The 27588-nt window shown below is 34.7% G+C and overlaps 3 protein-coding genes across 5 annotated transcripts; all 3 read left to right on the top strand.

The window, feature by feature from the left end:
* Positions 1 to 5413: 5413 nt before the first annotated feature.
* LOC145604834 (uncharacterized) lies at positions 5414 to 13791 on the top strand. 2 transcript variants are annotated; one of them, XM_081660805.1, is made up of 8 exons: positions 5414 to 5647; positions 8108 to 8199; positions 8774 to 8921; positions 9253 to 9384; positions 9478 to 9612; positions 10971 to 12464; positions 13039 to 13172; positions 13266 to 13791. In XM_081660805.1, exons 1-8 carry the CDS (start codon positions 5540 to 5542, stop codon positions 13411 to 13413), a joined length of 2391 nt encoding a protein of 796 aa, XP_081516931.1. In that variant the 5' UTR covers positions 5414 to 5539; the 3' UTR covers positions 13414 to 13791. The 2 variants fall into 2 exon arrangements, with proteins under 2 accessions (XP_081516931.1, XP_081516930.1); XM_081660804.1 differs by having other exon boundaries at positions 9478 to 9627.
* A 3409-nt stretch (positions 13792 to 17200) lies between these two features.
* LOC145605359 (uncharacterized) lies at positions 17201 to 21124 on the top strand. Of its 2 annotated transcripts, none has more exons than XM_081661401.1 (10): positions 17201 to 17442; positions 17561 to 17699; positions 18471 to 19014; positions 19108 to 19233; positions 19318 to 19443; positions 19531 to 19656; positions 19740 to 19868; positions 19959 to 20153; positions 20493 to 20644; positions 20735 to 21124. In XM_081661401.1, exons 2-10 carry the CDS (start codon positions 17583 to 17585, stop codon positions 21017 to 21019), a joined length of 1800 nt encoding a protein of 599 aa, XP_081517527.1. In that variant the 5' UTR covers positions 17201 to 17442; positions 17561 to 17582; the 3' UTR covers positions 21020 to 21124. The 2 variants fall into 2 exon arrangements, with proteins under 2 accessions (XP_081517527.1, XP_081517528.1); XM_081661402.1 differs by having other exon boundaries at positions 17204 to 17442; positions 19968 to 20153.
* A 958-nt stretch (positions 21125 to 22082) lies between these two features.
* LOC145603966 (uncharacterized) lies at positions 22083 to 25282 on the top strand. The gene is made up of 6 exons (XM_081659931.1): positions 22083 to 22199; positions 23453 to 24029; positions 24113 to 24244; positions 24345 to 24515; positions 24757 to 24917; positions 25001 to 25282. Exons 1-6 carry the CDS (start codon positions 22083 to 22085, stop codon positions 25280 to 25282), a joined length of 1440 nt encoding a protein of 479 aa, XP_081516057.1.
* Positions 25283 to 27588: the final 2306 nt, after the last annotated feature.

Genomic DNA, 27588 nt, shown 5'->3' with positions numbered 1-27588 from the left:
GATGTGATAATTATTGAAGTTCACATATATACGATATATCCGCCTGTTCTGATTTACTGAACTGAGCTGAACTGAATTGAAATGAACTAAATATTTTATGAGAGGAGGAAATTAGAAACTGAACTGAAAATAAGCTGAAGAGAACATGCCCTTATAAAGGACTCATTAATTATCTTTAGCGATTGGTAAACGACGATAATCAAAATATACATGATCAACAATCCCCATCTATACAATTGATTGTGTTGTATTTAAATCAAAAGAGGTGGATTTGGTTTACATATATCCATTAATAATTTGAGGTGGTAAAGGACCAAAATTCATGAAATTGGTACGTATGAAAATATGGGATGGACTGATGGACATTAGCAAAACAACGTGGTACTTTTTATAACCGACAGCTACAACCACGCACCAAACATGACAATTGACAACGTAGATGTGGAACTACGTAAACACCCCATGCTATTCATTATTTATTACTATTATTTAAATAAAAAGGAAAATTTGTCAGGGACAACCTTTTATAAAACGTTTTTTGTCTGGGACAACCTTATAAAATTATTTTGGCAAAGTTAGACCACTTTAAAAAAAAATTTGTAAAGGGAGACCAACCCCCACTTTCAGGCCATTGACCACCGGATTCCGGCGTTGACTCCCACGTGACTTGCGCGTGCTACCATATTCTTCTAATTACACCCCTTTTCGTCCAATTTTCGCACATAAAACCCCTTTTCCCATGAGAGAGAACGAATGAATTTGTGTGTAAGAGGGGTTTTATGTGCGAAAATTGGAGGGAAAAGGGGTGTAATTAGAAGAATATGGGAGCACGTGCAAGTCTCGTGGGAGTCAACGTCGGAATCCGGTGGTCAATGGCCTGAAAGTGGGGTTTGGTCTCCCTTTACAAATTTTTTTTTTAAAGTGGTCTGACTTTGCCAAAAAAAATTTGGAAAATTTGCCAAGAATAATACCACCTTTCAGCCATCTTCCAATAACGGAACCACCTTTCGTTTATTTCAAAATAATACCACCTTTGATGCCAATCTGCTATAAATGGAACAAAAAACCGGTGACTTGTTTTACAAGTTGCAATTGACACGTGTCATATTTTTGATTGGCCAAGATTTTTTAAAAATATTTTTCTTTAATAATAATGATTATAAACTTTAAAAAAAAAAAAAAAAAACTGAAATTTTTTTTTTAAAAAAAATCCTCCCTACCCAACCCCTACTGGTCGGCGATCCACTGGACCACCTCCCCCACCAAACCACTGCCCACCGAAAACCACCCGCTCCTCTACCCCTTTCCATTTCCGACCACCTCTCTTCTTCCGTTTTTCCGATTTTGGCCCCCCTTCCCCTTTCCCTTTTCGTTTTCGACCCCTCCCTTCCCCGTTTTCGATTCCCCTTCCCCTTTTCCGATTTCAGCCACCCTCCCTTCCATTCTCTAATTTCAGGCCTCCCTTCACTTTCCCTTTCCGATTTCACCCCCTCATCCCCTTTCCCTTTCCGATTTCACCCCCTCATCCCCTTTCCCTTTCCGATTTCGGTCCCCTTCCCCTTCACGCAATCATAATTTCCGGTAGGTAGGATTTTGGGAGGTGGTTTTGTAGTTTCCGGTAAATAAAGGTTTCGGGGAGGTTGCTTTCGGGAAGGGGAACCGGAATTGGGGAAGGGAAGGGGAGGAGGAGCCAGAAAGTAGGACGAACGAGGGCTGGAAACAGGGGATGGTGGTTTCCGGTGAAAGGAGGTGGCTGGGTAAGGGAACCGATTTTATTAAAAAAAAATCAAGATTTTTTTTTTTAAAAAAATTCATTTATAAAATCAAAATTGTAAAAAAATAAAGAAGCCAATAAAATTATGACACGTGTCACTCGTGACCTATTTAACAGGTTACCAACAGGTCACGTTCCATTTATAGAAGAACCATGTGAAAGGTGGTATTATTTTGAAATAAACGAAAGGTGGTTTCATTATTGGAAGACGGCTGAAAGGTGGTATTATTTTTGGCAAATTTTCCAAAAAATTTATCAGGTTGTCCTAGACAAAAAACGTTTTATAAAAGGTTGGCCCTGACAAATTTTCCAAATAAAAATAAACAATTCTTAAAATTGACTTATTTTTTTTTTAAAACGGATTCTTAAAATTGGTACGTATGTATGTTTCCCCGGATTTTTTAATGACACATTTGAGTGAAAGAGAAATTATCAGCCGGCCTATAATAATTTGAGTCAGGACTCTAATAACACGTGTTGATATTAAATTATTTCCTATACATTAGATGGTATTATCACAATACCAAAATATTTATTCAGTAGTATCAACAAATGCAAAAATATTTTGTTGATATCAATATAATATTTTATTAGATGTACCATCTAAATACATTTTAATACCAACATTGTGATATTAGAGTCATCCATGATTCATATTATTATAGGCAGATAATTCCTCTGATTGAAATTATTCACATATCTACTTTCACTAAGAGCTTGTTCACATGTATTTCAGTTCAGTTCAGCTTTGCTCCAATCAATTCAGTTCAGCTCCAATCAGTTCAGCTCCTAATTTCCTTCGCTCATAAAATATTCATTTCAGCTCCAATCAGTCTATTCAGTTTAGCTCAGTTCAATAAATATGAACAGGTCCTTATCCGTACATATTATTTCTTCAAAAAAAATAAAAAATAAAAAGTACATATTGTGATCTATATGCAAGGAATAATTAGTCACATATAATCATATTTTTTACGGGCACGTATAATCAAACGGAGTATTAAGTACGTTATGGTGTACAGTTTTAAAGTCATCCATTTTTAAATTAATTACTTATCATTCTTCAACAATAATACGCCCTTTTTCGAAATTCAGCCAGCTTGTTGTAATTATATTTTATTGACAATCCATGAAAAATGTGAATGGAATGTAAGATAGTACGAAGGTTTTTTATTTTGTTTTTTTTTTCTTGACGGGAATAATATCGAGTAGTTGATAAAATAAATTAGTAACATATTCTCTTCAACTTGTTTCAGATACTTATTACTTTTTCCTTAATAAATTCAGATCAGATTATACCAGACCATAATCATTCAGATTAGACCAGATCAAAACTTTTAATTCTCATTTACTTGTTGCTATATATTGTTAATTGCGTATTACAAAAAATTAAGAAAATTAATTTTTTTTTTGAAACAATGAAAATTACATATTTGAAAGGTTTATATTAACACAAATCTAACAAGGTCCATTTTGATGATAAATTTCTTTATAGATTATTATTAAAATGCGGTTAAAATTTAGTCAAATTATAAAATCAAATCAGAGATATAATAAAAATTCAGATCAGACTAGATTAGAGCTTATGAAAATCAAACCAGAACTCCTTATTTCAGATGAAGAGAACAATTGGTCTCTTCAAATTGTTTCAGATACTTATTACTTATTCCTTAATTAATTCAGATTAGATCAGACCATGACCAGAATTTTTAATTATCATTTAGTTATTGCTAAATATCGTTAATTGTGTATTAAAAAAATATGAAAATTATGTATTTGAAAAGTTCATTATGAGATGAATCTAAGAGCAAGTTTAGCCCCAAGTCTTAATACTTGAATGTGACATCATTTTTGGTGGTCCCCATTAAAAAAGATGTCATCAAATTTTTGTTAAGACTCACTAAGACTTATACAAATTTATCACTTTAGCCCTGAGACTTAAATATTTGACATATTATATGTAGAAAAGTGTTTTAAAAAAAAAAAGGGATAATAAATATAAAAGTGGTGGGTGAAGTGGGTCGCAATATCAAGTCTTAAGTTGAGTCTTGGAATTTCAAGACTCAACTTGAGACTTGCTTTAGATTTTTGAAGAAAAATGGGAAAAGTCTTAAGCATAAGTCTTAAGACTTAAAATGATGATGTCACAAGACTTGAGGCTAAACTTGCTCTAACAAGATGTATTTTGATAATATTTTTCTTTATAAATTAGTATTAAAATACGGTCAAAATTTAGTTAAATTATTGAATCAGATTAGATCAGATCAGAAAAATTCAGATCAGACTAGACCTTAATAAAATCCGACCGAACCTACTTGAATCAAATAAAGAGAACAAGTCCCAAGTCCTAAAAAGGTTGTAACTTGTAAGGGGGTATGGTTCATAAGCTGGTATGCTTTTAAAATTAAGAATGATATCATAACTTAGTGCTATATATCGGATTATCGGTTACGAACTACTGTAGTACTTAAATTATTACTATGTGTTTGGTAAGCAATAAATTTTCATTTATTTAATTTTTATAATCTGTTTTAAAATAAGTGTATTACTTTGACGTTTTACACTAACATGCAATATTTTGACCAATGTTGGTACGGTGCTTTATATTTCGTATTAAAGATAAAACAATCATGTATTGACTTGTTAGATAGAGCCATCATGTAAAATTTTTAACCACCAACTTGTTATCAGTTATACTTATTGATAATTATATATATAGTTGTAAAATGTGCCAATCAAAATAGGGCATTGATTTTGAAATATAGATAGTACTTGGATGTCTAGCATTAGTAAAACTCAACTTTCTCTTAAGGTTTTCAAAATTCATACCTAGAAAGTAAGGTATGAAATTTAAATTACATTACTCTGTAACAAAATTCCGTGAATCAAACACACGTTAATAGCGTTGGGGAGGTAAGGTATTAAGATATTATAATGAGTTTTCCAATAAAATATAACGTTAATAAACTAAAAGTGCATCTAAGTAACTCCAATGGTTGTAGCTAGGGACTTGCTTGCAATTTACATAATTCCCTAGCTACTAACTTGACTATTGGAGCTGGAAAACTCAATTAGCTTTGCCAACCTAATTTGCTTGGGAATTAACTTTTCAAAATAGAATGCTCATTGCACCAATTAAGCTCTTTCCAAGTATTTTCTATCCAACAACTCCTCCTTTCGCCTCCGATGCTGTTGCTCATGATCTTTCATGCTGTTAGATTTTAATGAAAGCTTTGCTTCCCGTCAAAAAAAATAAAATAAAATAATAGCTAGCCATTGGAGCAAAAAGTAGCTAAAATGATAATTAGCTTAAAAGCTTATGTGTCAAATTAACTTGTCATTGGAGTTGCTAAAACATCTTAAATATGAAAAGTAAGTCGAAAATTTAAATTATCAAAATCGTATTAATAATTTAATTTATGCATTAGCAATAAGCAAACGTAACTAAAGAAAGTGACCTACATTTTTAGTCAAAAAAAAAAAAAAAAAAGTGACTCACAGACAACAATAATAATGAGTATAATTGCATATCACACTATATGAGTGATATCACCATTAATTTAAGGCATATATCTTCCCAGAATAAATTATTTGTCTTTTCTATTTTTTTAAAAAATTAAATAAAAAAAGAGAAAAAAGGGTGGAGACTTTAAGGATCACATCTCAAAATTACACCAAGTACCAGCAAAAGCCCCACACTTTCTATCTGTCTACCTCTTTCTCTCTCCTCAATTTTTTGGCGGGAAGAGTTTGCGACGGCGGAAGATGGCCGGCGTTACGGCGGCGTCGACGGTGGTTGTTGAAGATAAGTCGCCGCAAAGGATGTCGTCAACTGAGTCTAACTTCCGTGAGCTTGACGATGCTTACTTGCAGGTTTTTCATTTTCTTTATTTTTTATTTTTAATTTGGGTTTTATTGAAATTGTTTCTATTTTTAGTTTGATATAAATTTTAAAAATTAATTATATTTTTGGTTGTGTTTTAGCTAATATCAAGTTGAACTACTAATTTTTTTTTAAGTAAAGATCAATTCATTAATAAGAAGCCATACGGCATCTATAAACTACTGATTACTAATGAGGAAGTTAAATACCCGTCAAAAAAAAAAAATGAGGAAGTTTAATTGTTGATTTTTATTTGCAAAAGAATTAGATAAATACTCATATTAAACTATTGATTTGTAAGAATAATTAAGTACTGTAGTTTTGAACATGTAGAATTATAGGTGAAATGATTCAAACTAAAAAAAATAAAAAAAAATCTGTATTATTAAAATGGTTATAGAAGTATAATTCATTATTCAATAATAAAAACTAAAACTTTGTAATTTATTTAATCTAGCGTATTAAAATGAGTACAATATAATAACACCATCACAAAATCAAACAATTGGCATTAATGTGAGTATGTGCATTAGCACGGGTACAAACGCAATCTTGTATTTTTTTGGTATAGAATTTTAGTGGAGTATTTAGCAATGTTGCTAACTTGCTATGTCAAATAGACAAATACCCTTAAGCTTAATTTTTGTAAAGCAATGGAAGAAGATAGAAAATCAGATATTTTAAATGTTCATTGGTTGATATTTAGTTTTTTTTTATTTTTTTTTATTTCTTTAGTGTTATTTAAATAATTTATACAGTACATTACATTAGCATGGAAATTTGTTTCAGATATTATGGCATGAATTAAGGGATGGTGTTTGACAGTTTAAGCATATTACTGCCTTTTCTTGTAAAAAAAAAAAAGAAATTGGGAATCTTAAATCTTTTTGACTTTAGTTTAATAGTCATTGGCTTGTAATTACTCCGTATGAAAAACGGATTCAAGTTTTTCAACCTTTTTTTGTTTTGAAAATAGAAGAAAGTACAGTTGTATGATAACTCTCCTTTGAATTTTTTTTTTTTTTTTTGAAATACTCTCCTTTGAATATTTGATCATGGTTTATTATGAAGAAGTTTTATTTTATTCTACTCCCTTTGTCCCTTAATACAATGCCTCTTTTGAGCATTTATTCCTCACATAATAAAGAGAAAGAGGCATTGTATTAAGGGACGGAGGGAGTATTTAATACTTTGTCCAATAAGTATTTATTGAAGGGAAATAAAGTAGTGAATAGATTGACTAATGTAGGGGTTGTTCTTGAAGAGAGGCTAGTTTATTTCAATGTTCCTCCAATCGAAACAAAAGAGCTTCTGTGCGAGGACACAGTGGGGTTAGTTGAACCTCATATGGTAGCTTAGTTTCTTTGGTTTTGTTTGGGCTTGACCCTCGTTTGCAGTCAAAAAGGGAATTTATTGAAAATATGTGTCTAGTGATTTAAATTTTTAGATGTGGATCTATTCCAATCAATCAATCAAAGCCTTAATCCCAAAAGTGGGGTCGGCTAACATGAACCAAATTTGATTATTCCGTGTAGTCATCAACATAAATCTTTCTCCTCCATCCCTTACGATCCAAAACTTCATCCTCACGTAAATCCATGCACTTCATATCCTTCCTCACTCCTTCCAACCAAGTCATCTTTGGTCTCCCTCTTCCTCGTTTAATCCCTCCATGGTCCCACTCTTCCACTCTTCGCACCGGTGCACCCTCGGGTCTCCGTCTTACATGTCCAAACCAACGCAGACGATTTTCCCTTAATTTATCTACAATGCCCGCCACACCTACTTTCTTGCGAATAACCTCATTTCTGATTCTATCTCTTAAAGTGTTTCCACACATCCACCTTAACATGCGCAGGTGGATGTGTGGAAACACTTTAAGAGATGTGGATCTATTCCCCAAAAAAAAAAAAAAAAATGTAGGTGTGGATAATGTGTGTTGATACGAGTACTAGTACAATGAACAGTCAAATATGAGACAAGTCAGACAACTGATGATATCACAGTAATTACACAATTGTGAATTGTGACATAAAAAGGGTTGGAACCATGTGACTACTAATTCCGGGTGGAGGTGAGTTCAATGAATAGTCATATACTTTGTATGTTCTTATGAAAATCAAGATGTGATTCAATTCAACAACTAGAAAATCCTTTAGGTCCTAACTTATTGAAATCCTATTTGATAAGTTGGTTGATTTGCCTGTCATGTTATTCTTTGATGATGTGACTGTTGATTCTGGGTGGAAGGAGTACAACACATGCAGTCAAATATGCTTTTATTGTTTCTTAAGAACCAAGATATGATTCAACAGTTAGAAACACACACCCCCCCCCCCCCCCTCTGTTTTTTGGCTTATTTTGAATTTGAACTGTAAACGTTTGAGAAACATCGCATATTAGTATATTACAAATCAAGTACCAATGTTTTATTGTACTTTATGCCTCAGACTCAAGCAAGAATATGGCTTGGAGAAGTGTTGCAGATAAGATTTGATGAACATATAGACATCTCAGATTTACTTGCAGATGGGGAGCTACTGTAAGATCTTTTTCGCACTCATTTTATTACATTTTGTTTCCTCCAACTTGTTGTAGTGTTGTACACTCTGTTAACACTACTTATATTTGTGGAACCCAACGTACATTTTCTTTGTGTCAACAAAAGTGAGAAGCTGAAATAGGGGGGGGGGGGGTGTTTCTTGTACACATAAAAGGCTAGAGTAGTGTATCTTACCTTTTAGCTCACAGAAAAATTTGAGATGCCTTGCTTGTGAAATTTTGAGAAGGTTGGATGATCTTAGCTACTTATTGATTAGACGGATCATGCTCTATTAATTTGCCAAATGCTGTTATATATTGAAGATTTTAAATTTCACCTTAGGGGATTATCTTCTTACTGGAAGTTGTTTTAATAATTAGTGTTTATTAGATTTAGCTCTTATTTGTCATAATTAACAGCATTTTGAAAGAAGTATCAACACTTTTTGTCTTAAGACTCGAGAGTACAAGACTACAAGTAGTTTGTACATGTGCTCTATTTTGCTTTTGCCTTAGGCCCTCAATTTGATGTTCAATTGATGGATGATTTGCTTACATTCTGTTTGTTTTTGTAGATTTGAAGTGTCTGAGGTGATATCTAAAAGGATACCATTACTTCATGTGGATGATACTCAGAATAAAGTGTATGAATGGAAAACTCTTGCATCAAACAAGAGCACTCGGAGATATATGCCCTATTATAATGTTGATTCATTTTTAAGGGTAGGGATTACACCAAGGACCTCCTTTTACTGATAGTCTGATACTGCACTCATGCATTATTTTCCTTGTGCTCATCAAGTTATTTCCTGCACTCCATTGAATATATGGTCATTTATCTGTCCAGGCTTCATTTTTATATTCATCTGTTAAATTATGAAATTGCAAATATGAGTTCCCTCTTTAGTGGAATACTGTTGAATTATATTAAGGTTATATCATTAACCAACTGAAACCCATCAGCATGAGTGTTTGAGTGTTATGGTGTCTAATATTAGAAATATTAGCAACGCCTGCATGTTTTAAGCTTTTAAAGAACCTTTTCAATTTGCAGATGTGCAAAAATCTGGGCATAGACGGGATTGATCTCTTTGCTCCCTCTGATGTTGTGGAGAGGAGGAACACTCGAAAAGTTTGCATGTGTTTACGTTCTCTATCCAAAAAATCACGGTTAAGAGATTTAAATGTAAGATCTCCAGCATCATTTGTGTATAAAGTCTTTGTTTTTTGGTTCATAATGTTTAATTGATTGTATTGCTGTAATTGTAAATGTGTGTAGGTTCCTGATTTTGATAGTGTCACTTGCACTCTAGCAATGCCGACTGACATGGTTGAAGGCATTCGGAAGAGCCTAGAGATGTCACAGTCAACCTCTTCACTCTCAGCTGAACAGGAAGTCGAAAAAGTTTCAAAGGTTAGAGTTTGGCAGGTATGTTTATAAAGTTGGAAGTATAACAAGAATTAAGGACAAGTAATCTTTCAACTCCCTCTGTCCATTTTTTCCCCCATTGAGGTTCTGGTACTTTTTATGCTTTTTTTTTGGGTTGAGCACTTTGGTACCAATTTATAGCAAAGGGGATGCTCAAGATTGCTCAAACTATCGAGGTATAAAACTCATAGGTCACTCCATGAAATTGTGGGAGAGAGTGATCGACTTGAGATTTAGGAAACATACGAGAATCTCCAAGAACCAATTTATGTTTATGCTCAGGACAATCTACCATGGAAGCTATGCATTTGATAAGGAAAATGCTGGAGCATTATATAGCGAGGAAATAGGATTTACACATGATTTTTATTGTCTTGGAAAAAGGCTTATAGTAAGGTGCCAAGAGATGTACTTTGGTGATTACTAAGAAGGGTATTCCTTGTAAGTATGTTGACCTAGTTAAGGATCTGTATCTAGATGTCAAGACATATATAAAGACTTGCAGGGATAGTAGCGAAGTATTACCCTATAAACAAAACATGATTAAGTCAGGCTGGCTCAAATGGAGAGCAGCATCTGAAATGTTGTGTGACCAGAGCATACCTTTAAAGTTAAAGAATAAATTATGTCGGATGGGGTTTAGACGAACATTGTTATATGGGTTAGAATGTTGGGCATTCAGGAAGGATCATATTAGGAAAATGCAAATAGCAGAGATGCGTATGTTGAGATGAATGTGTGGGAACACCTTAAATGATAGAACTAGAAATGAAGATATTAGAAGGAAAGAGTCGCGGTCATTGATAAAATAAGGAAGATCAATTGCGTTGGTTTAAGCATGTCAAGCGGAGATGGGAAGACACACAAGGAAAGTGGAGGGTTGAGATGAGGGAGCTTAGAAGAGGGAAAGGAGGACCAAAGATGACTAGAATGGAATGAGTTTAGAACATGAAGAAATTGGGTTTGCAGGAGCATGTAACATTGGATAAAAAGAAAGGGAAGGAGAGGAAAATGGATGGCAAGTAAAGAAGATAATATTTGGTTCATGTAGCTGACTCCAATTTTTAGGATGAAGGTTTGATTTTTTTTTTTTTCCTAAAAGACGGATTGCTGGGACTAATGTAGTAGACGTGGGAGAAAAGTGGTGATCTTTCTAGCCATTGATACTATGGGGCAAACCCAAAGTAACAAACTAAAAGGGTACGGAAGGAGTATATTTGTTTTAGTATTAGCTGAACTGCTTTCTTTCCTTTTTATTGTGAAAATGGAAAATATGTTTTTTTTACAATTGCTCTCAATAATTTTGTTCTATTTTTCTGACAATCTGTAACTACCATTTGCAGAGGATGTCTAATTCAACCTCTGCAGTTAGTAATGGTTACTCAGACAATTGTGATGAGGCTGAAAGCAGATTTGTGGTTGCTGAATCTTCTGGATCATCAGACTATGCTTATGATGATAAATCTTCAATTATTTCGAGCTCACCACAAGTAGTCAGAGGATATAGCTCAGAATTACAGTTAAGCATGGGAGCGGACTTAAAAAATGAGGACGATGATCAGTGTGAATACCTGTCTCCATCTAATGCTGAGTCTGTTGGTTCACCTTGTTCTCATTATTACAGTGATGGTGAGCTCAGCGTGCTATCCTTGAACGATCTTGGCTCTCATATTAACATTAAAGTTCCAGAACTAAATAGTGAGACTAATCATGGGTATCAATTTGGTGATGTCAGCCATGTCCCAATCGATTGGGAAGATAATCATTTGAATCCTGAAAATGCCAAAGATGCCAGCGATGATGAAGTTGATTGTGTATCCCATGATGATAAAGATGTAGATACAACTGCTTCTAAAGATATTTATCTGATTGGGGATGATATGAGCAACAAACATCTTGGAACTTCAAACAACCTTTCTATAGTTGATCATGATAAGAGCTCCGAGTTGGGTGAACCCCCTGAATGTGATGTAACAGATGAATTTCATGTTGTTGAGGCTCCATATTTGAGTGACAATAACTCAGCCAAACATGAACCATTTGTCCGTGACGTAGTTCTTGATGTTGGTGAACCCTGTTTTCATGGGAAGACTGATGCAGATGACAAGGTTCTTTCCAGTGAGCTTCTAATACAAGGCCCTTCTGTTTCCAAACCCTCAGAATATCCCGATTTTTTGTATGATAGTGAGAATCAAGCGTCTAATACATGTACAGAAGTTTTAAATGGTAGAGAAAATTCCTGCTATGATAAAATTAATGGGAATGCTACTTCAGAAGATGTGGCAGGTCAATTGAGGTCTCATGAAGAGAAGTCTCCTTGTTCTGTTGATTGTGATGGGCACATTTGCAATTGTTCAAGTTTGCTTGCTGTTAAATCAAATGGTAATGATGATCAGTTGATTCCTTCACTTCTTGAAAGAGACGCTATTATCTATACAGAGCTTCATTGTACTCCGATACAGAATGACAGAATGTCATTTGATGACAAGAAGATCACACCAGATTGTACAGAAAAACACACTGGCAACAATTTTATGGATGTCAATGAAACTAATTTGTCGGATATGCCTCACATGAATCAAAATTCTTTACCCTATACGGTTGTGGCTGAGAATGGCACAAAATTCTTAAATGATTGTCATGATGCCATGAAGGGATCTGAGAGTCATAATGCTCTTGTTGAAAGTGTTGATGGCAAGCTTATTAACACAGATAATGCAAATCTTGTTAATAGTTTTGCTTCAGCCCTTTGTGATCCTCAATCAGAAGCTCAATCCCCTAAAATTGTGGAAGATACAAATCATAAGCATCTTCACTGTGTGAAAGAGGCAGAAAAGGTGAATACTACATAATCAGCTGATGATCTATTTGCATGTGACCTCTAACTCTTTGGTGTAAATTTCATGCTTCTTTTGCTGTTCATGAAAAATAAAAAATTACCTTTTTTTTCTTCCCCTTTGCCTTTGATTTACACATCTATTTTTACCTCTAACGGGTAATTTATAGCAAGATTGCCCATAAGCATTTATGAATTTAGGATTTACCAATTGTATTCTCCATTTATTTTGCTGTTACTTTAGTGGTATATTTCCCTTCAGGAGTTCTGGTAATCTGTTAGGTTCTTTCTCCTAACAGTCCTTTATCCGAACCTTTTTGAACTTGCTGAACTTATTGATCTCTTGTCTGATATATTAAAACCTACAACTGCTTAAACTTGTTCTGTAAAGTGTAAATAATTAAGTCCCAAGTCTTGACTGGCTAAAATTAAGGGCACGTACTTTCTAGACATTTACGTAGACCATGCCAATCACCAAATTCTTAATGTGGTGGTAGCTGATTTCACATGACCTGAATAGTCATTATCTGGTTCAGGAAGCTAATATGCTCTTTCATTTGTCTGGCTTCATATAGGGAGAGTTTGGATTTGAGAAGCTAGAAGATACTGAAAAAGATGTACCTGTGCATAAGCCCCAAAGGAAATTGCTGAAGTCAGTTGTCAAGGGTACTGCACTAGTAGGAATTGCTGTTTTCTTGCTCCATCTCAGGTACGTATGGAAAAGTCTATCCAAATGAGTGACTTTTCGTTAAAGCTATGCGTACCAAGTTCTCTTGCTGAATTAATTTTCCATGCATTACAGAAAGAACAGGCGTGAGAATCTCTCTGAAGTAAAGAAGCGACCAATTCACTTTGTGATACAGGGTAAAACTAAGCCATCACAGAAGGGTCAAAAAGGTGGAAGTACAAGCAGTGTATATCCAGCTGAGAAGCTTAATCTTGGTATATAGACTACAAGAAGCAACCTCATGGTAATTGATTGTAAGGCTGATCATTACAAGCTTGAGAATATATTTACAATGAGATGTAGAGTATGTCCTAATGTCCATATATGCTGTGAATTCTGATAACCACAAACCTAGGAGCTTATTCTTATAGAAAAAAAACATGATCATAGAAGTGAAATTCGGTGTAGAAGCTCTCGTAATTGGAGCAATATTTTCTTTTGTAGATCATTGTTGTTTAACCTTCTGTTAGCTCTGCAACTGCATTTAACTTGCTGTGGTTTGAGGAAGCTCTTTTTATTCTTCTTTGCCTCAGATATCTTGTTTAAAGGGATCAGGAAATCTTTTATAGTCTGCCTCATTGTTGGCTTCTTGTTCATTCAAGTGAAGATGTATTTATTTATAGTACTAGCTGTCTAGCTGATGCAATACCTATCAATAAAGTACAGGAACAGTAATTATGTTCATCTCCAAACATATCCACCATCATCTTGTAAATTTCAATTTTTTTTAAAAATGAAAAGTAGAATTAATTACCCCTCTTCCCCCCTCTTTGAAGAATATGAATTTCTTGATCTAATTGTGTATTAAAACTTACAATTTTGATCCTTTAGTAAATTAACATGCATTTATGTTTGTTAAATGTATGTGGTAATGTTGTTATTTTATACTATCGAAATATTTTTTGTGGAAAATATGCGAGGAAGGACATTTTAAGAGGGCATCTTTGTGAGGAAGGACCTTTATTTAAGACAAAAATTGTGAAAAAAGGACCTTATAAATTGTGGTTGGTTGTGAAGGGGGGCAAAGTGCTTTTTCAGCTAGTCCATGCCTAACTCCAACGTTGACTTTCAAGGCCCTAGCGCGTGACACTTTAAAAAATTGTTACCCAAAGCCATATTTACGCATTATTATTGATGTTTATATGTCAATGAAGAAATATTGTCAATCAAACTCTTACCATCTACATTGTTTGGGTACCATGGCCAATTGTCTACCTTTTTCCTTTTATATTCGCCGATTAATATACTTGTATTTATTTCTATATATATTGTTGTTAAATTATTGTAATATTAGATCCCTTCAAAATTAAATTAGATAGAATTGAAAAAATACAAGTTTATCATTTTGTTTATTAAATGGTAAAATTGTAAATAAGTGAATAATTTTTCATTAATATATGTGGCTGGCTACATGCCTACATCGTGTGGCCATCCATCAATAGGGGTTATTTCGTTAGTGATTTATGGGTTACTAAGTCAGTATTCCAGGGGTTACTTGGTTAGTGTTACAGGTAGAGCTCATTATTGGGTAAGGTAGCCCAATGATAATAGGGTCAGGGCCAATCTTAAAGTGCTTTTAATGGACAAGGCCTTTAATGAACAAGACCTTTATTGGGTAGGGTCAATATAGGACAAAAATGTTTTTCCAATTTAATTAATAAAGAAAATAGTTGATGTAAAAATAATTACATAAATAAATTTTTATTCATATATACACAATAATGACTTTGTCCAATATTTATTTTAACGGCTATTTCACCAAATGCCACTGACAAATTTAAAAATTCACCAAATGCCATCGTACTTTTCAGAATTCACCAAATGTCACTCAGTTCTTAAATAATTCACCGAGTGCCATTAATGACTAACGACCGTTAACTCCGTTAGTCATTAGGGCTTAATCATGACACATGTGGACACGTGTCAGTCGGTTATTGGTTTAAAAAATACAAATAAAATTAAAATAAAAAAAACTCTAAATCCTAACCCAACCCATTCCCACCACCGTAATCACCTGCCAAATCCAACCATCAGCCCAAAGCCAACCGCCGGAACTCCTTGACCACCTGCCGGAACCCCCTAACCTTCCGTCGGAACCCACCGGAACCCCCTCACCTCCCACTGGAATCCCTTGACCTCATCAAAACCGTCGACTCCACTTAATTTCCCTTTCCTCCACCCGAAAAACCACCCCAACCACCGCATTGTTTCACGCAATACCCAAAACTCGGCCTACCCAACTCCAGCACCCACACGCTGACCCACAAAACTCCATTTAACCGACGACCCATGCGCTGATCCCCACCCCACCCCCCGCAACCACCTCACGCACCAACACGATGCATCACCATATATAGCCACCGCAACCGACCATGGAAACCCAGAATAGAACCCGACTATGGAAACCTTTCACCCTCAAACGACCGAAATCGACCATGGAAATCTAGAATGGTTGAATTCTATTGTCGATTTCGTCGTTTCAAGGGTGGAGGATAGGAAGAGGGGTTTTGTGCGGTGGTTGGAAAACGCTGGGTGTTTAAATCAAATCTCGTGTTGGTGGTATTTGGGGTCGGGGAAGGTTGTGTGGGTGGTTTTGGGGGTCTGCGGTGGGTCAGGTGGGATGTTAAAGGGCCAATCGGCCGTTTTAGGTGGTTAAGGAGGTGGCCGGCCGTTTTCTGGCGAGATAAGGGGAGGGGCTAGGGTTTGGCAGTGGTGGGAAGGTGGCTGGGAAAATATTGGGGGTTTTTTTTTTGTTTTTTATTTAATTTTTTGTTTTTTTTTAATTTTTATGAATTAAAATAAATAGACCAATCATATCATGACATGATGTGTCATGACTAAGCCCTAATGACTAATGGAGTTAACGGCCATTAGTCATTAATGGCACTCGGTGAATTATTTAAGAACTGAGTGGCATTTGGTGAATTTTTAAATTTGTCAGTGGCATTTGGTGAAATAGCCGTTATTTTAATTGATATTTTGTAGGCCCGCCCATTATCGACCTGCTATTGACCCACGACCCGCATTGGCCCGACCCAATATTGACCCTACAAAATATGACCCTATTTGACTCGAACCCTAACTGACCCGCACCGACCCTAACCCGACCCGCCCAATAACTAGGTCTAGTTACAGTGGTTATTTTGCTCTTTTACAAACGACCATATAGTGTATTGCCAGCCACACACAAAACACATCTATCTATATATATTAAAACCCAAGGCAAGAATTGTAATCATGCCATGTGTCATCATTTTTGCCACGTGTCTGTGGGGTCATGTGAATCATGTCATATTAAAACTAATCTCAATTTTCCCTCACTAAAAATTAATGTTCATAAATGCTAATTTTCTAATCCTCATTCTTTCGTTTGCTCATCAATACTTTGAAGAAATTTATAATGGTAGATAAAAATTCATTTAACAGATAAAACAAACTATTATGAAGTATAAAAGTTAGGTTACTGCATATTTCATAATGAATTTTGTTAATGTTCAATAAAATTTATAAAAAAAAAATGATTTTTGTTTAAAATTATAAAACCATCAATGGATTTCCTTTTAATTTATTAAAGTTATTTTTTAAAACAATTTACTATAGTTTTTTATATAAAAAAAATCACCCGGGACGTCGCCCTGGCCTCAAACTAGTTGTATAATCAAATATGAGCTTACAATTATTGATAAAATTACGAAAATATTATACGGCAAATCTATTATTACTTATTTACCTTTTCAACATTTGTTTATCAAAATAATGAATTGAAACTCCCTCGATTAGCTTATACAAGACCGGTTAATTTTTGACGGATTATATTGAATTGGTTAATTTTTGACACCTCACGCACCTCCTTTGCCGTCTCTAGTCTCTAATCTCTGGTACACAAGAATTTTTATTTTTATTTTTTTAAAAAAAAAATTAAAAAAAAAAAAAAACCATGCAAATATCAGGCATGGTCCATGGATACTCACTCCACTCGACGATTCCCAGTTCCCACCACCTTGAAGGCTTTAATGCATGTTACGGAATACATTGTTACAACCACAAATAGACAAAACTTAGTAGTAGTAGTAGTAGTAGTAACCTGCTAAAAATAAGGACATCATCAAGTAACGTTTTTAATTCATCTCAAATCCCTACTCTCCTAAAAACACACAATCCCAACTCAATTTTACCCTCATTCCTTCAATTTTTATGTGGGCTTTTCTTTCCTTCATCAATTTTCTTCTGGGTTTTTGACAATTTTTAGTGGGTAATTCACTCTTTCCTTTTTTTTTTTCTTTTTTTTTTCACTTTGATTTGGGTTGATTTCATATTTGTTGTGTACCTTTTTTTTTTCCTGATTTTTTGTTTGATTTATGATTTATTAGGAAGGAAAATTTCTGGGAAAAAATGGAGGAAAATCCAGACTGTAATTGTTGCAATTCATGGGAAGAAGAGATGTATTGGAAACATTTTAATTCTGTACATTTTTGTCTGACCTTAACTTCAGACTTCCATGATCATCTTGTAAGTTCTTCATTTTTTTTTTGTTGGGTATTTTTATTTTAATTTTTTATGGAAATTCACCCCATTCCCTTGTTAAAGATTTCACCTTTCTAATTTAGATTTTACTGCTCCTCATTCTGTGATTAATAGTCGTGTTGATAGTGTAATTTGAACTACAATTGCGATGATTAAATTCAAACAGTTATAGAGGGATTGGTGCTCTTTAAAAGCTGCAAAGTGTTTGTTATTATGCATTCATACAATGTGTGTTGTTGATTTATCCCAATTCCGAGATTAGAGAAGTGTTTATAGTAGAAAGGTTGGTCATGACATTATAATTTGATGTAAATCTTTAAAATTATCTAGATTTTTAAAGGAATCTGTGCCAATTGTAGTTATAATTTCCTGTCAATGTGCTAGAAATTGTAAGTACTCTCATAGATTATGAAAACCCCTGTGTGATGAATTACTTGGTGCTGCTTACCTTGTATAGAAGTATTGAAATGACAAATGGGTGTCACGGTTGTGATTTACTTGAATAGAACTTACTGTGAGACGCTTATGGATGGTTGTGCTAAGTTGTGACAGGGTTTTTATGAGCTTAGATGTTGTGTATACATTAGCCCAATTGTTAATGAATTATTGTATGATGTATGCTTAAATGTTGTGTATACATTATAGCCTAATTGTTGGTTTTTTACAAGTTTATCTTGGAAAATATTAAGATTAAGTTTCTTTTGAGAGTCTTTGACTGCATATTGATCTTAGTTTGATCATGACAATTATGAATAGGTACTGCCTGAGAAATTTGCTGCACACATGAATGATTTACCAGATAAAGTGTCTCTGAAAGGCCCGAGTGGCGCTTTGTGGGAGATAGAATTGCTGAAATCTGATGATCTTCTTTTTGTTGGAAATGGATGGAAAGACTTTGTGAAAGTTAATGATCTGAATGAAAATTGCATCTTGGTGTTCAATTATAAGCGGAGCTCAAGCTTTGAAGTTTTAATCTTTGATGAAAGGAGTTCTTGTGAGAAGGAATCAGCCTATTTTGTTAAGAAACGTAGGCTTATTGAGTCTAATCTCGAAGACCAAAAAAAGAGGACTGCTAGTGAGGCTTCCAGCGACAAGATTGAGGATAATGATGATGAAGGTCCTGCTTTTGCTGTTACAAAGAAGTCCAAGAAAGATGGTGAAGAAGTGGTTCGCTCGAGAGAAAAGTTGAACGCTCCAACTTCAAAAAAACGTGTGCTTTGTGCAGCTGCAAGACCTAAAGGCAGATTAAGAAGGGTAGTACCGCCCCTCAATCCGCCAAGTGATAAAAAAATCAAATCTGGTAGCCATTCTAATACTTTAATGGCTGAAATGAAAACATGCTTCATCTAAGTATGGGGGTTTATTGTGTTACTTCTTGTCCATGACTTGTCAGGGAAGTCAATCATAAATGAAAATCTCAAGGAACCGAATCAGATTTCAAACCAAGACAGGATTACCTCTGAAATTGGAGGAATTCTCCCTGAGAAAGATCATTCTCAAAAAGTTATGCCAAAGTCTAGTAAGTATGATCTTCCTGAGACTAGAAGCTGAGTTATTTATTAACCGGAAACATGAATTTATTTCTGTGTACTTAATTTGGCAGAAAAGAAGTCAAATGGAAAAGCCACTGTCGATGAATTGACTCAGAATGCAAAGGACCTGACCACCCCTGAAAATGGAAAAATTTCTCTAGCTGCAGATCATTCTGACATATTGAAGGCCCACTCTGGTATCTAATTATTGAAATGAAAAGCTATCTCTCATAAATTCTGTAATTTTCTGAATTACTTACACTTGTATGAACATGATATGGCAGAACCAGTGCGTAAAAATGTTACTGCAATTGATCCGAGTCAGACTAAAGTGAAGTACTTGCTTACCATGGAAAATGGAGATGGTCTCCGGGTCACAGACAATTTTTACTCAGAGAAAGCACCATCTGGTCAGCATTGCTTAGCAGTTTTTTTTCAAGAAGCTAATTTACTTGTTAGTTAAATTGATGACTTAATTTACATGATATGGCAGAAAATAGGCTTAACAGAAATGACACTTCCAAGGATCGAAGTCAGACTTTACAGGAGGAGCTTATCACCCCTGAAAATAGTGAGATTTCACCAGTTGCAGATTGTTCTCCTGATTTCGAGGGTCAAGCAGGTAACCTTTTGTCTCCCTGCTAGTTGGAACACTAAGATGTTTGTATGTTAATATTTGAAACTTGACTCATTATTATTAATTTTATGTAAGAATTGGCAGAAAAGGAGCCAAATGGAAGCAGTATAGCCAAGGACGCCATTCCTATTTCAGTGTGGGGGCCGTTGGTTACATCTGATTATAGAGAAAGTTCCCCTGAGAAAGATCATTCTTGCAAATCTCGTGGAAAAAGAGGGCAACCAAAGAAACAAGTTCCTACATCTTCAAAGAAATCAGGGCTCAAAAGAGGTAATCCTCTAATCTTGTGGAAATGTTGCCTGGTTGATGTGCTGCTCAATATATTATATATTATTGTTTTTTTACCTTTCTATCATTTCTTATAGCTTATAAATTGTCGCTTTCTAACAGATTATTTATAAAAAAAATAATTTCCCCTTGCAAAGGGATGAATGAGGTGAATAAAGTTAGGGCCTTGCTGTGTTTGATATTATATACTCCGTACTTGATCAAATCTTATTACTCTTGAATGAGTAGATGGATGTTTTAATAGATTGTAGATGATACTGGTTTTTCTGAAATTTGGCTAGCGTTCAAACTACACCTTATCGTGCTTGGAAATCTTTTCAGGAAAGAGTTTCTCAAAGGAGTACATATCAAATAGAAGGCCAGTGACTGAAGAAGAAAAAAATGATGCTTTGCGAAGGGCAAATCAATTACAGACTGAAAATAGCTTCACTGCAATAATGCGACCTACTTGTGTTTACAGGAGGTTCTTCTTGGTACTGATTATTTGCAACTTGATCTTTTCACATTGTAGTATATGTCAGAAATATGTTTGACAGATCCTTTTCTCTTTTTTTTTTTGGCAGCAAATTCCTGCTGAGTGGCAGTTCAAGAATCTATTTCGCCACAAACAAGAAGTCATTCTTCGTGTGGGGGAGAATTCATGGCATGCTTCGATAGTTAATTATGGCTGCAAAAATAGAGGGATTTCTACTGGGTGGAAGAAATTTGCGCTTGAGAATTTCTTGGAGGAGTTTGATGTTTTGGTATTTCAGCTGGGTAACCAGAAAGACGAGGAACTTGTTGTGATAGATGTTGACATATTTAGAGTGATCCCAAGCACCATTCCTCCTCTCCCCATTAGTTCTTAGGCTAATATTAGTTTTAAGTTATTTTCTTTTTTGATCGAAAGTACAAAGTGTGTGCCTTGTCTCATGAGCGTATTTTGATATAATAAAATCGCAACTTCTTGTGAATGTAACTCTGGCTCAAAAGACTCCCTAGTGTATGTATCAGAAGAACAAATGGTAGTATAAATTTATCAACTGTCAGATTTCTTAGTTGCAATCTTAATAACTGTTATATGCATGACAAATCCTTCAAAATTTGTTCTTAAATACGAGTAACAAAGGTGCTTTAAGGTAATTAAGCCTTCTTAGGGTCCAAGGATTGTATTTCGAGTATCACACATAAGAGAAATTGTTTCCCCTAGTTTTGATACTCCCTTTGCCACTGATTCACAAAGTTACACTAATAGTGTAATTTGAATTAGTGATGTGACAATTGATTTTAAATAGGAGTATAGACTTTTAAGATTCCAAAGTGTGTGTGCCTATTCTCATTATATATTTTATCGTGCCCTGACAATCCCCATTTCTCGGCCTAGGCACAATATAGACACATTAACCCGTCCCAAATGATCTAATTCATATTTGAAATTAGTTGACCGTCACAACCAGACATTAAGCATAACTAAATTGGCAAATTGCTCAATTTTCATTATAAGCTAATTTGACATTCATTCATTCAACAATAAATTTTTAAGTACCGCAACCTAAATTTACTCGGCCCAAGCTAAAATCGAAAGATTTTTACCCAAACATGACATGACAATAATAGAGTCCATCGAACCAAACGACCCATATGCCACCTCGTAGTTGTATTATTTGGTCGTATGCTCATTCCCTGTCCAAAAGATGTTCAATTATGACCTTAACTAATGCATGATACACATCCTTGGTTTCAAACTCAATTTAGCACAATTCAGTGGGTTTTTCTTACCTGTCATCACACATTCTACATTTCTACTGGGTGATTCTCTCTCTCTCTCTCCTCTTTTTCCTTTGTGTGTTGAGTTTTCATGGCTGATTGTTTCTTTTCTGTGTTTAGGAACTCATTTTCTGTTGCAAAGTTTTGATCTTTGATAAAAAAATAATGGAGGAAATTTCAGGGTGTAAGAAATGCAGGACATGGGAAGAGGAAATGTACTGGAAGCATTTCAACTCCATGCATTTCTATCTTACCTTACCCCCAAACTTCCATCATCATCTTGTAAGTTTATTTATTTATCCTTTTTTTTTCAAGTCTATTTAGTTATTTTTAATGCTGTTTTTAATTTGCAAGTGGTTTTTGTAGTAATAAATTTTATTCATCTTATAAATGGGATTAAAAACATGTTGAAATGAAATAAAATATAAAACAAAATCCATGCAATTATAATTTAGCATTTTAGGGAAAAAAAGTAGACAAAATGGCTGATTTCAGATTTTTTTTTTTTTTTTTTTTTTTTTTTTTAAATTTAAAAAAAGGGTTAGGTTTGAACTGAAGAAGAATTTTAATGTTTTTGTTCATGGTGAGGATGAGATATTATGAGGTTTTATTTTTATTTTTATTTTTAATCTCCGTGGTTAAAGATTGCTACTTAGGGAATTTTTTTTATTATGAATATACTGTACTAATAACAAGATATATTGATGATGCTGTTGTTGTGTTACTATATACATTTAGGAGGCGTTTGATATAGTAATTTTAGATGTAGGAAACGGATTCAATTAAAGTGTTTCGATTTCTAGTTGTTTGGTATGGATTAAAAGTAACAAATACGCTTTCTGGAGGGTAACAAAATCCCCCAATTTGTTACCCTTGACAAACTAGTGGAAACAAAATACGTTTCCTTACTCAATCACAATCTACTCAATTTTCCACGGTTGATTCAATTCCCCCCTATAGCTTTAGAGCGTATTTTACATGATGATGTTGTAGCGGTGGCTTTGCCACGGTTTATTCCGTCTTAGTTTCTTTTAGTTTGTTTTTTATTTCCCGAGGTTTACCTCTCTTTTGCACCAAAAAAAAAAAAAAAAAAAAAATTAAAAAACAATCTACTCAATTTGTTTCCATTCCACTAAGATACCAAACGAATACTAAAGGTAACGTTTATCATTACCCTTTCCCTACTTATTTGAATCCTTTCCGTTTCATTTACAATGTTAATACCAAACACCCCCTTAGCCTATTGTTACTTTGTGTGGGTTTTACTTTATGAAGTCTTAAACTCAAGTAATTGCGCTTCTTTGTAAGTTTCAATTGTACTAATCTAAATCCGTCCACGAACAATCTGCAGCACATTTGACCTTAAAGATGTCTGACACTAGGAATTGAGGTCCTTGAGGATCATTGTTAATTGTCTGTGCTTGTTTTATGTACTATTTAAATCTAGATTTAAGTGTTATAAGTTTACCTTTGAAAATCTTGAGCTCGAACATTGTTTACCACATAGCTATCTGAATGTTATCATGATCAAACAGGTATTGCCTCAGAAATTCGCTGTAAACATGAAAGAACAGCTGCCTGATAAAGTGCCTCTAAAAGGCCCGAGTGGTGTTTTGTGGGATATAGAGCTGCTCAAATCTGATAATGTTCTCTTTGTTGGGAATGAATGGAAAGATTTTGTGAAAGTTAATGATCTAAAGGAAAACAACCTCTTGATGTTCAAATACAAGAGCAACTCGACTTTTGAGGTCTTAATCTTTGATCAAGGGAGTTCTTGTGAGAGAGAGTCAACCTATTTTTTTAATAAATGTATGCATCCTAACTCTGACCATGGAGATATAGAAAAGAAAACTACAAGAAAGGCTTCGAGCACTGAGGTTATTGAGGATGATGGTGAAGAATATTCCGGCTTTCTTGTATCAAAGAAATCAAAGAAAGATGATGAAGGGGCTGTTTGCTCAGGAGAAAAGGTGAAAACTCCAATTCCATCACCAAATGGAAATGATGCAGCATATGAATCGAGGCTGATTTCAAAAAGGGACAATATCACCTTTGAAAATGAAGAAAATTTCCGGGTCATAGATCATTCTCACAAATTAAAGGCCTTATCTGGTCAGCTTTGTTATGCAGATTGTCTTCGAGGAACTAATTTATGCTTTTTTGGTTAACATGAATCTTTGTGTACATGATTTTAGCAGAAAAGGGGCTTAGTAGAAATGACACTCTTGAGGAACTGCATCAGATCTTAAGGAAGGAGATGACCACCCTTGAAAACGGTGAATGTACTCCAGTTGTAGATTGTTCTCACATATTCAAGGATAAAGCAGGTACGCAATCTGTCTTCTTGAAATATCGTAATATTTTATAAAGTACGTAAATATATTGAGGATTGACATGTTACTATTGGTTGTATGAATGATTTGGAAGAAATGGGTCCGAGTGGAAGCAGTGGAACTTTCAAGGAACTGAATCAGATTTCAAGGCGTGTGGTGATCAGACCTGATTATAGAGATTGTTTCCCGGAGGGAGATGATCAATGTCATAAATCTCATAGGAAAAGAGGCAGACCAAAGAAGCAGGTGCTTCCTAATTCCCCAGGTGAGCTGGTATTTTAAAGCGTTAATCCTCTATTCCTGTAGTTGATGCTTGGATCAAGCAATTTTGTTGTCTGCTTGGTATCCATCTTCACTCTATGAGGACGGAGGATGAAAGTAGAGTACTGTATTTTACTTGAAATACCTTAGTCTGCTTACGATTGAGTGTTGGTGATAAATGATGCTGATATGTCTCGAAAATTCTGGTTGTTTAAGCTTAACCTTCTCATTATTCTTGAAAACAGCTTCTGTTGGAAAAACATCCTGCAAGGATTACATCCCAAATAAAAGGCCAGTGACTGAAATGGAGAAACAAGCAGCTTTTCAAAGGGCAAATCAAAACATGACTGAAAATAGTTTCATTGCAAAAATGCGACCTAGCTGTGTTTACAAGAGATTTTTCTTGGTAATGATTATTATAAGTAACTTTATCTTTCATATACATTAAAACCACATTGAACATTATGTACCGCAAATACTCTTTTGCAGAATGTTCCTGCAGAGTGGCTACACAAGCATCCGCTTCGCCATAACCAAGAAGTTGTTCTCCATGTGGGGGAGAAAACATGGCGCACTACTTATTATTCCTATGACAGAGGTCAAGGGCTCGGTCCAGGGTGGAAAAAGTTTGCCCTTGAGAATTTCTTGGAGGAGTTTGATGTGTTGGTCTTTACACCGATTAACAAGAAAGATGAGGCTGCTATGTTGATTAATGTTGACATATTCAGAGTTGACTCTACCATCATGCCTGTGCCACCCATACTTTCCTAGGTTAATACTGGCTTATATGGTGGTATAGCGGAATCTATAACCTTATTGTGAATGTTACTCAAGTCTTAACAAAGTTATTACAGATAGGTACTCCGTAACTTTTAGTACCTTTTAGTACAAGTAGCAGAGTTACTCTCAGCTATTTAAGTCTGACTGACAAGGTGCAGTCCATGTACGCTGTGTTTAGATTGACACGGTCTGAGTCCTGTAAAAAACCTCGTAATGCTGTAACCAATCGATGTCTCTTGCCTGCAGTAGTGTTATCTGTCAAGGTTGTCTCCAAGTATAGCACAAATTCATGCTCATAGTTTGCTGCCTTTCTTGGTGAACCCCCCCCCCCCCCCCCTCCCGATGGCATGAGCATCATGAGTGTGTGAAAGAGATGAAGACTGATGCATTACTAGCTGGCTCTAATGTGCACCATGTTTGATATCTAAAATGTGAATATATGGACATAGTTTAAGCAACTGTATTTCTTGTTTTTTAAAAGATGACTTTGAGTTGTAGTGACTTAAATTTCATGGCCATAAGAACTTGAGAAGGAATTGTGTTTGTGCAAGATTTTTTTGATCTTTTATCGAATGTAAAGGGAGAGGGAAGAAGGTGTTCATCCACCCCTATCCACCTCTCCCTGTTTCAACATGGTCACATATATGTATACTCGTCTTTTAACCATTCATAAGTTTGTTGATTTGCCTGTCAACTTTGTCTCGGTGATATGGTAAGGTGTAATCTTGAACTACTACTAAATTTATAAGTTTTATCGATTTCCAAAGGTTTATTGCACTCTTAGCAACAAGCTCAAGAAAGCATACGACTTGGAAGACATATAGCAGAAAAGATTTGACGATCAAATGAGCATCTCAGATTTATATGCAGACAAGAAGCTGGTGTACGATCATTCTTTGTGCTCATATCAGCTGTATGTGGATGTTCTACATCCAATTTTGCATGTATAAATGTATTGAGCTTAAACTTATGGGATAATATTATGACTATGGGCCTGTTCTCTTACGTTGAAATTCAGTTCAGTTCAGCTCAGCTCAGCTCAGTTAAGCTCAATTCAATTCAGTTCAGTTCAGCTCCCAATTTCCTTCTCTTATAATATATTCAGTTCAGTTCAGCTAAGTTCAGTTCAGTTCAGTTCAGTTCAGCTCAGCTAAGTTCAGTCAATGAGAACAGGCACTATATCTAGTCCTTTGTTGTTACAGTGCAATAAACATGATATTGTGGCCTAGATTTCAAAAATCTTGCTCAGATGGATTTCAGTAATAGCTTTTTGTTCAGATGGATTTAAATAGCTTTGTACGTAGTACATGGAATAAGAGTATAAACGAAGTCTAAAAAGGATCTTAGTTATTGATTTGATGATCTATGGCATGGCAATTTCGTAATAAAGTTGGTCATTGTTAGCTGTTTAGAACGCCTCCTACAAGGTAATTGTTTACCATTTGTACGACACATTAGCCTTGTCCAAATTATTATGACCCGTTAGTTTCAATAATGCTAAAGTCATCAAAAGTTAGTCCGACATGACAACATCATATGAGTTAGACATGAACCAAGCGGGTTGAAAGGGGATCAATATCAATTTATTATGAGTACAAATGTACGATCCTTCTTACATTGGAAGGGAATCAATATCAATTTATTACTATCTCCTTTAACTAACCTCATCTGAAATAATTTTTAATGTACCTTACAAAATATACTATATACTTTATTTTCCTTTACTTTTTATATTACTCGAAACATTGTCTGAAACACGATGAGATTAGATGTAGGGCCTGTTCTCTTCAGCTTAATTTCAGTTCAATTCAGCTCAGCTAAGTTTGGTTCAGTTCAGTTATGTCCAGTCCAGTTCCTAATTTCCTTCTCTCATAAAAAATCCAATTTAGCTCAGTTTAGTTCAGTTTGTCCAGTCCAGTTCCTAATTCTCATAAACAATCTAATTCAGCTCAGTTCAGTTCAATTCAATTTAGTTCAGCTCAGTTCAGTAAATGAGAACATGCTCGTAATGTATGCGTGGGTAAAATTGTGGTATCAAGTGACCATGTATAATAAAGTTTCAAGTTTTATCACTAGACTAGAAATCTAGAATTGTAATTAAAGCTTTACATTAATGAGTGCAAGATTATATAAGTTCAAATATTGATACTAACATTTATACCTAAGAGAAGGGTCTTGTAATTTTATTATTATTATTTTATTTTATACAAATAATTATTATCAATCAAACTCAAAAGAATAAAGGAAAGTCCAAACAAGACATGACTTGCTCAATACAATAAGAGTAGTAAGGAAAA

This window comes from Chenopodium album, chromosome 22, assembly GCF_948465745.1.
Source record: "Chenopodium album chromosome 22, dcCheAlbu1.1, whole genome shotgun sequence".
Lineage (NCBI taxonomy): Eukaryota > Viridiplantae > Streptophyta > Magnoliopsida > Caryophyllales > Amaranthaceae > Chenopodium > Chenopodium album.
The sequence above is the reverse complement of the archived record's forward strand: the minus strand, read 5'-3'. Positions and strand labels throughout refer to the sequence as shown.

Bases quoted from the DNA above. Each gene is read 5' to 3' on its own strand.
- LOC145604834 (XM_081660804.1), top strand. From the start codon at position 5,540: ATGGCCGGCGTTACGGCGGCGTCGACGGTGGTTGTTGAAGATAAGTCG. The intron at 8,200-8,773 runs GTAAGATCTTTT...TTGTTTTTGTAG, and splicing joins CTTGCAGATGGGGAGCTACT to ATTTGAAGTGTCTGAGGTGA. The intron at 12,465-13,038 runs GTGAATACTACA...GGCTTCATATAG, and splicing joins GTGTGAAAGAGGCAGAAAAG to GGAGAGTTTGGATTTGAGAA.
- LOC145605359 (XM_081661401.1), top strand. From the start codon at position 17,583: ATGGAGGAAAATCCAGACTGTAATTGTTGCAATTCATGGGAAGAAGAG. The intron at 19,657-19,739 runs GTCAGCATTGCT...ATGATATGGCAG, and splicing joins CTCAGAGAAAGCACCATCTG to AAAATAGGCTTAACAGAAAT. The intron at 20,154-20,492 runs GTAATCCTCTAA...AAATCTTTTCAG, and splicing joins GAAATCAGGGCTCAAAAGAG to GAAAGAGTTTCTCAAAGGAG.
- LOC145603966 (XM_081659931.1), top strand. From the start codon at position 22,083: ATGGAGGAAATTTCAGGGTGTAAGAAATGCAGGACATGGGAAGAGGAA. The intron at 22,200-23,452 runs GTAAGTTTATTT...ATGATCAAACAG, and splicing joins CAAACTTCCATCATCATCTT to GTATTGCCTCAGAAATTCGC. The intron at 24,030-24,112 runs GTCAGCTTTGTT...ACATGATTTTAG, and splicing joins CAAATTAAAGGCCTTATCTG to CAGAAAAGGGGCTTAGTAGA.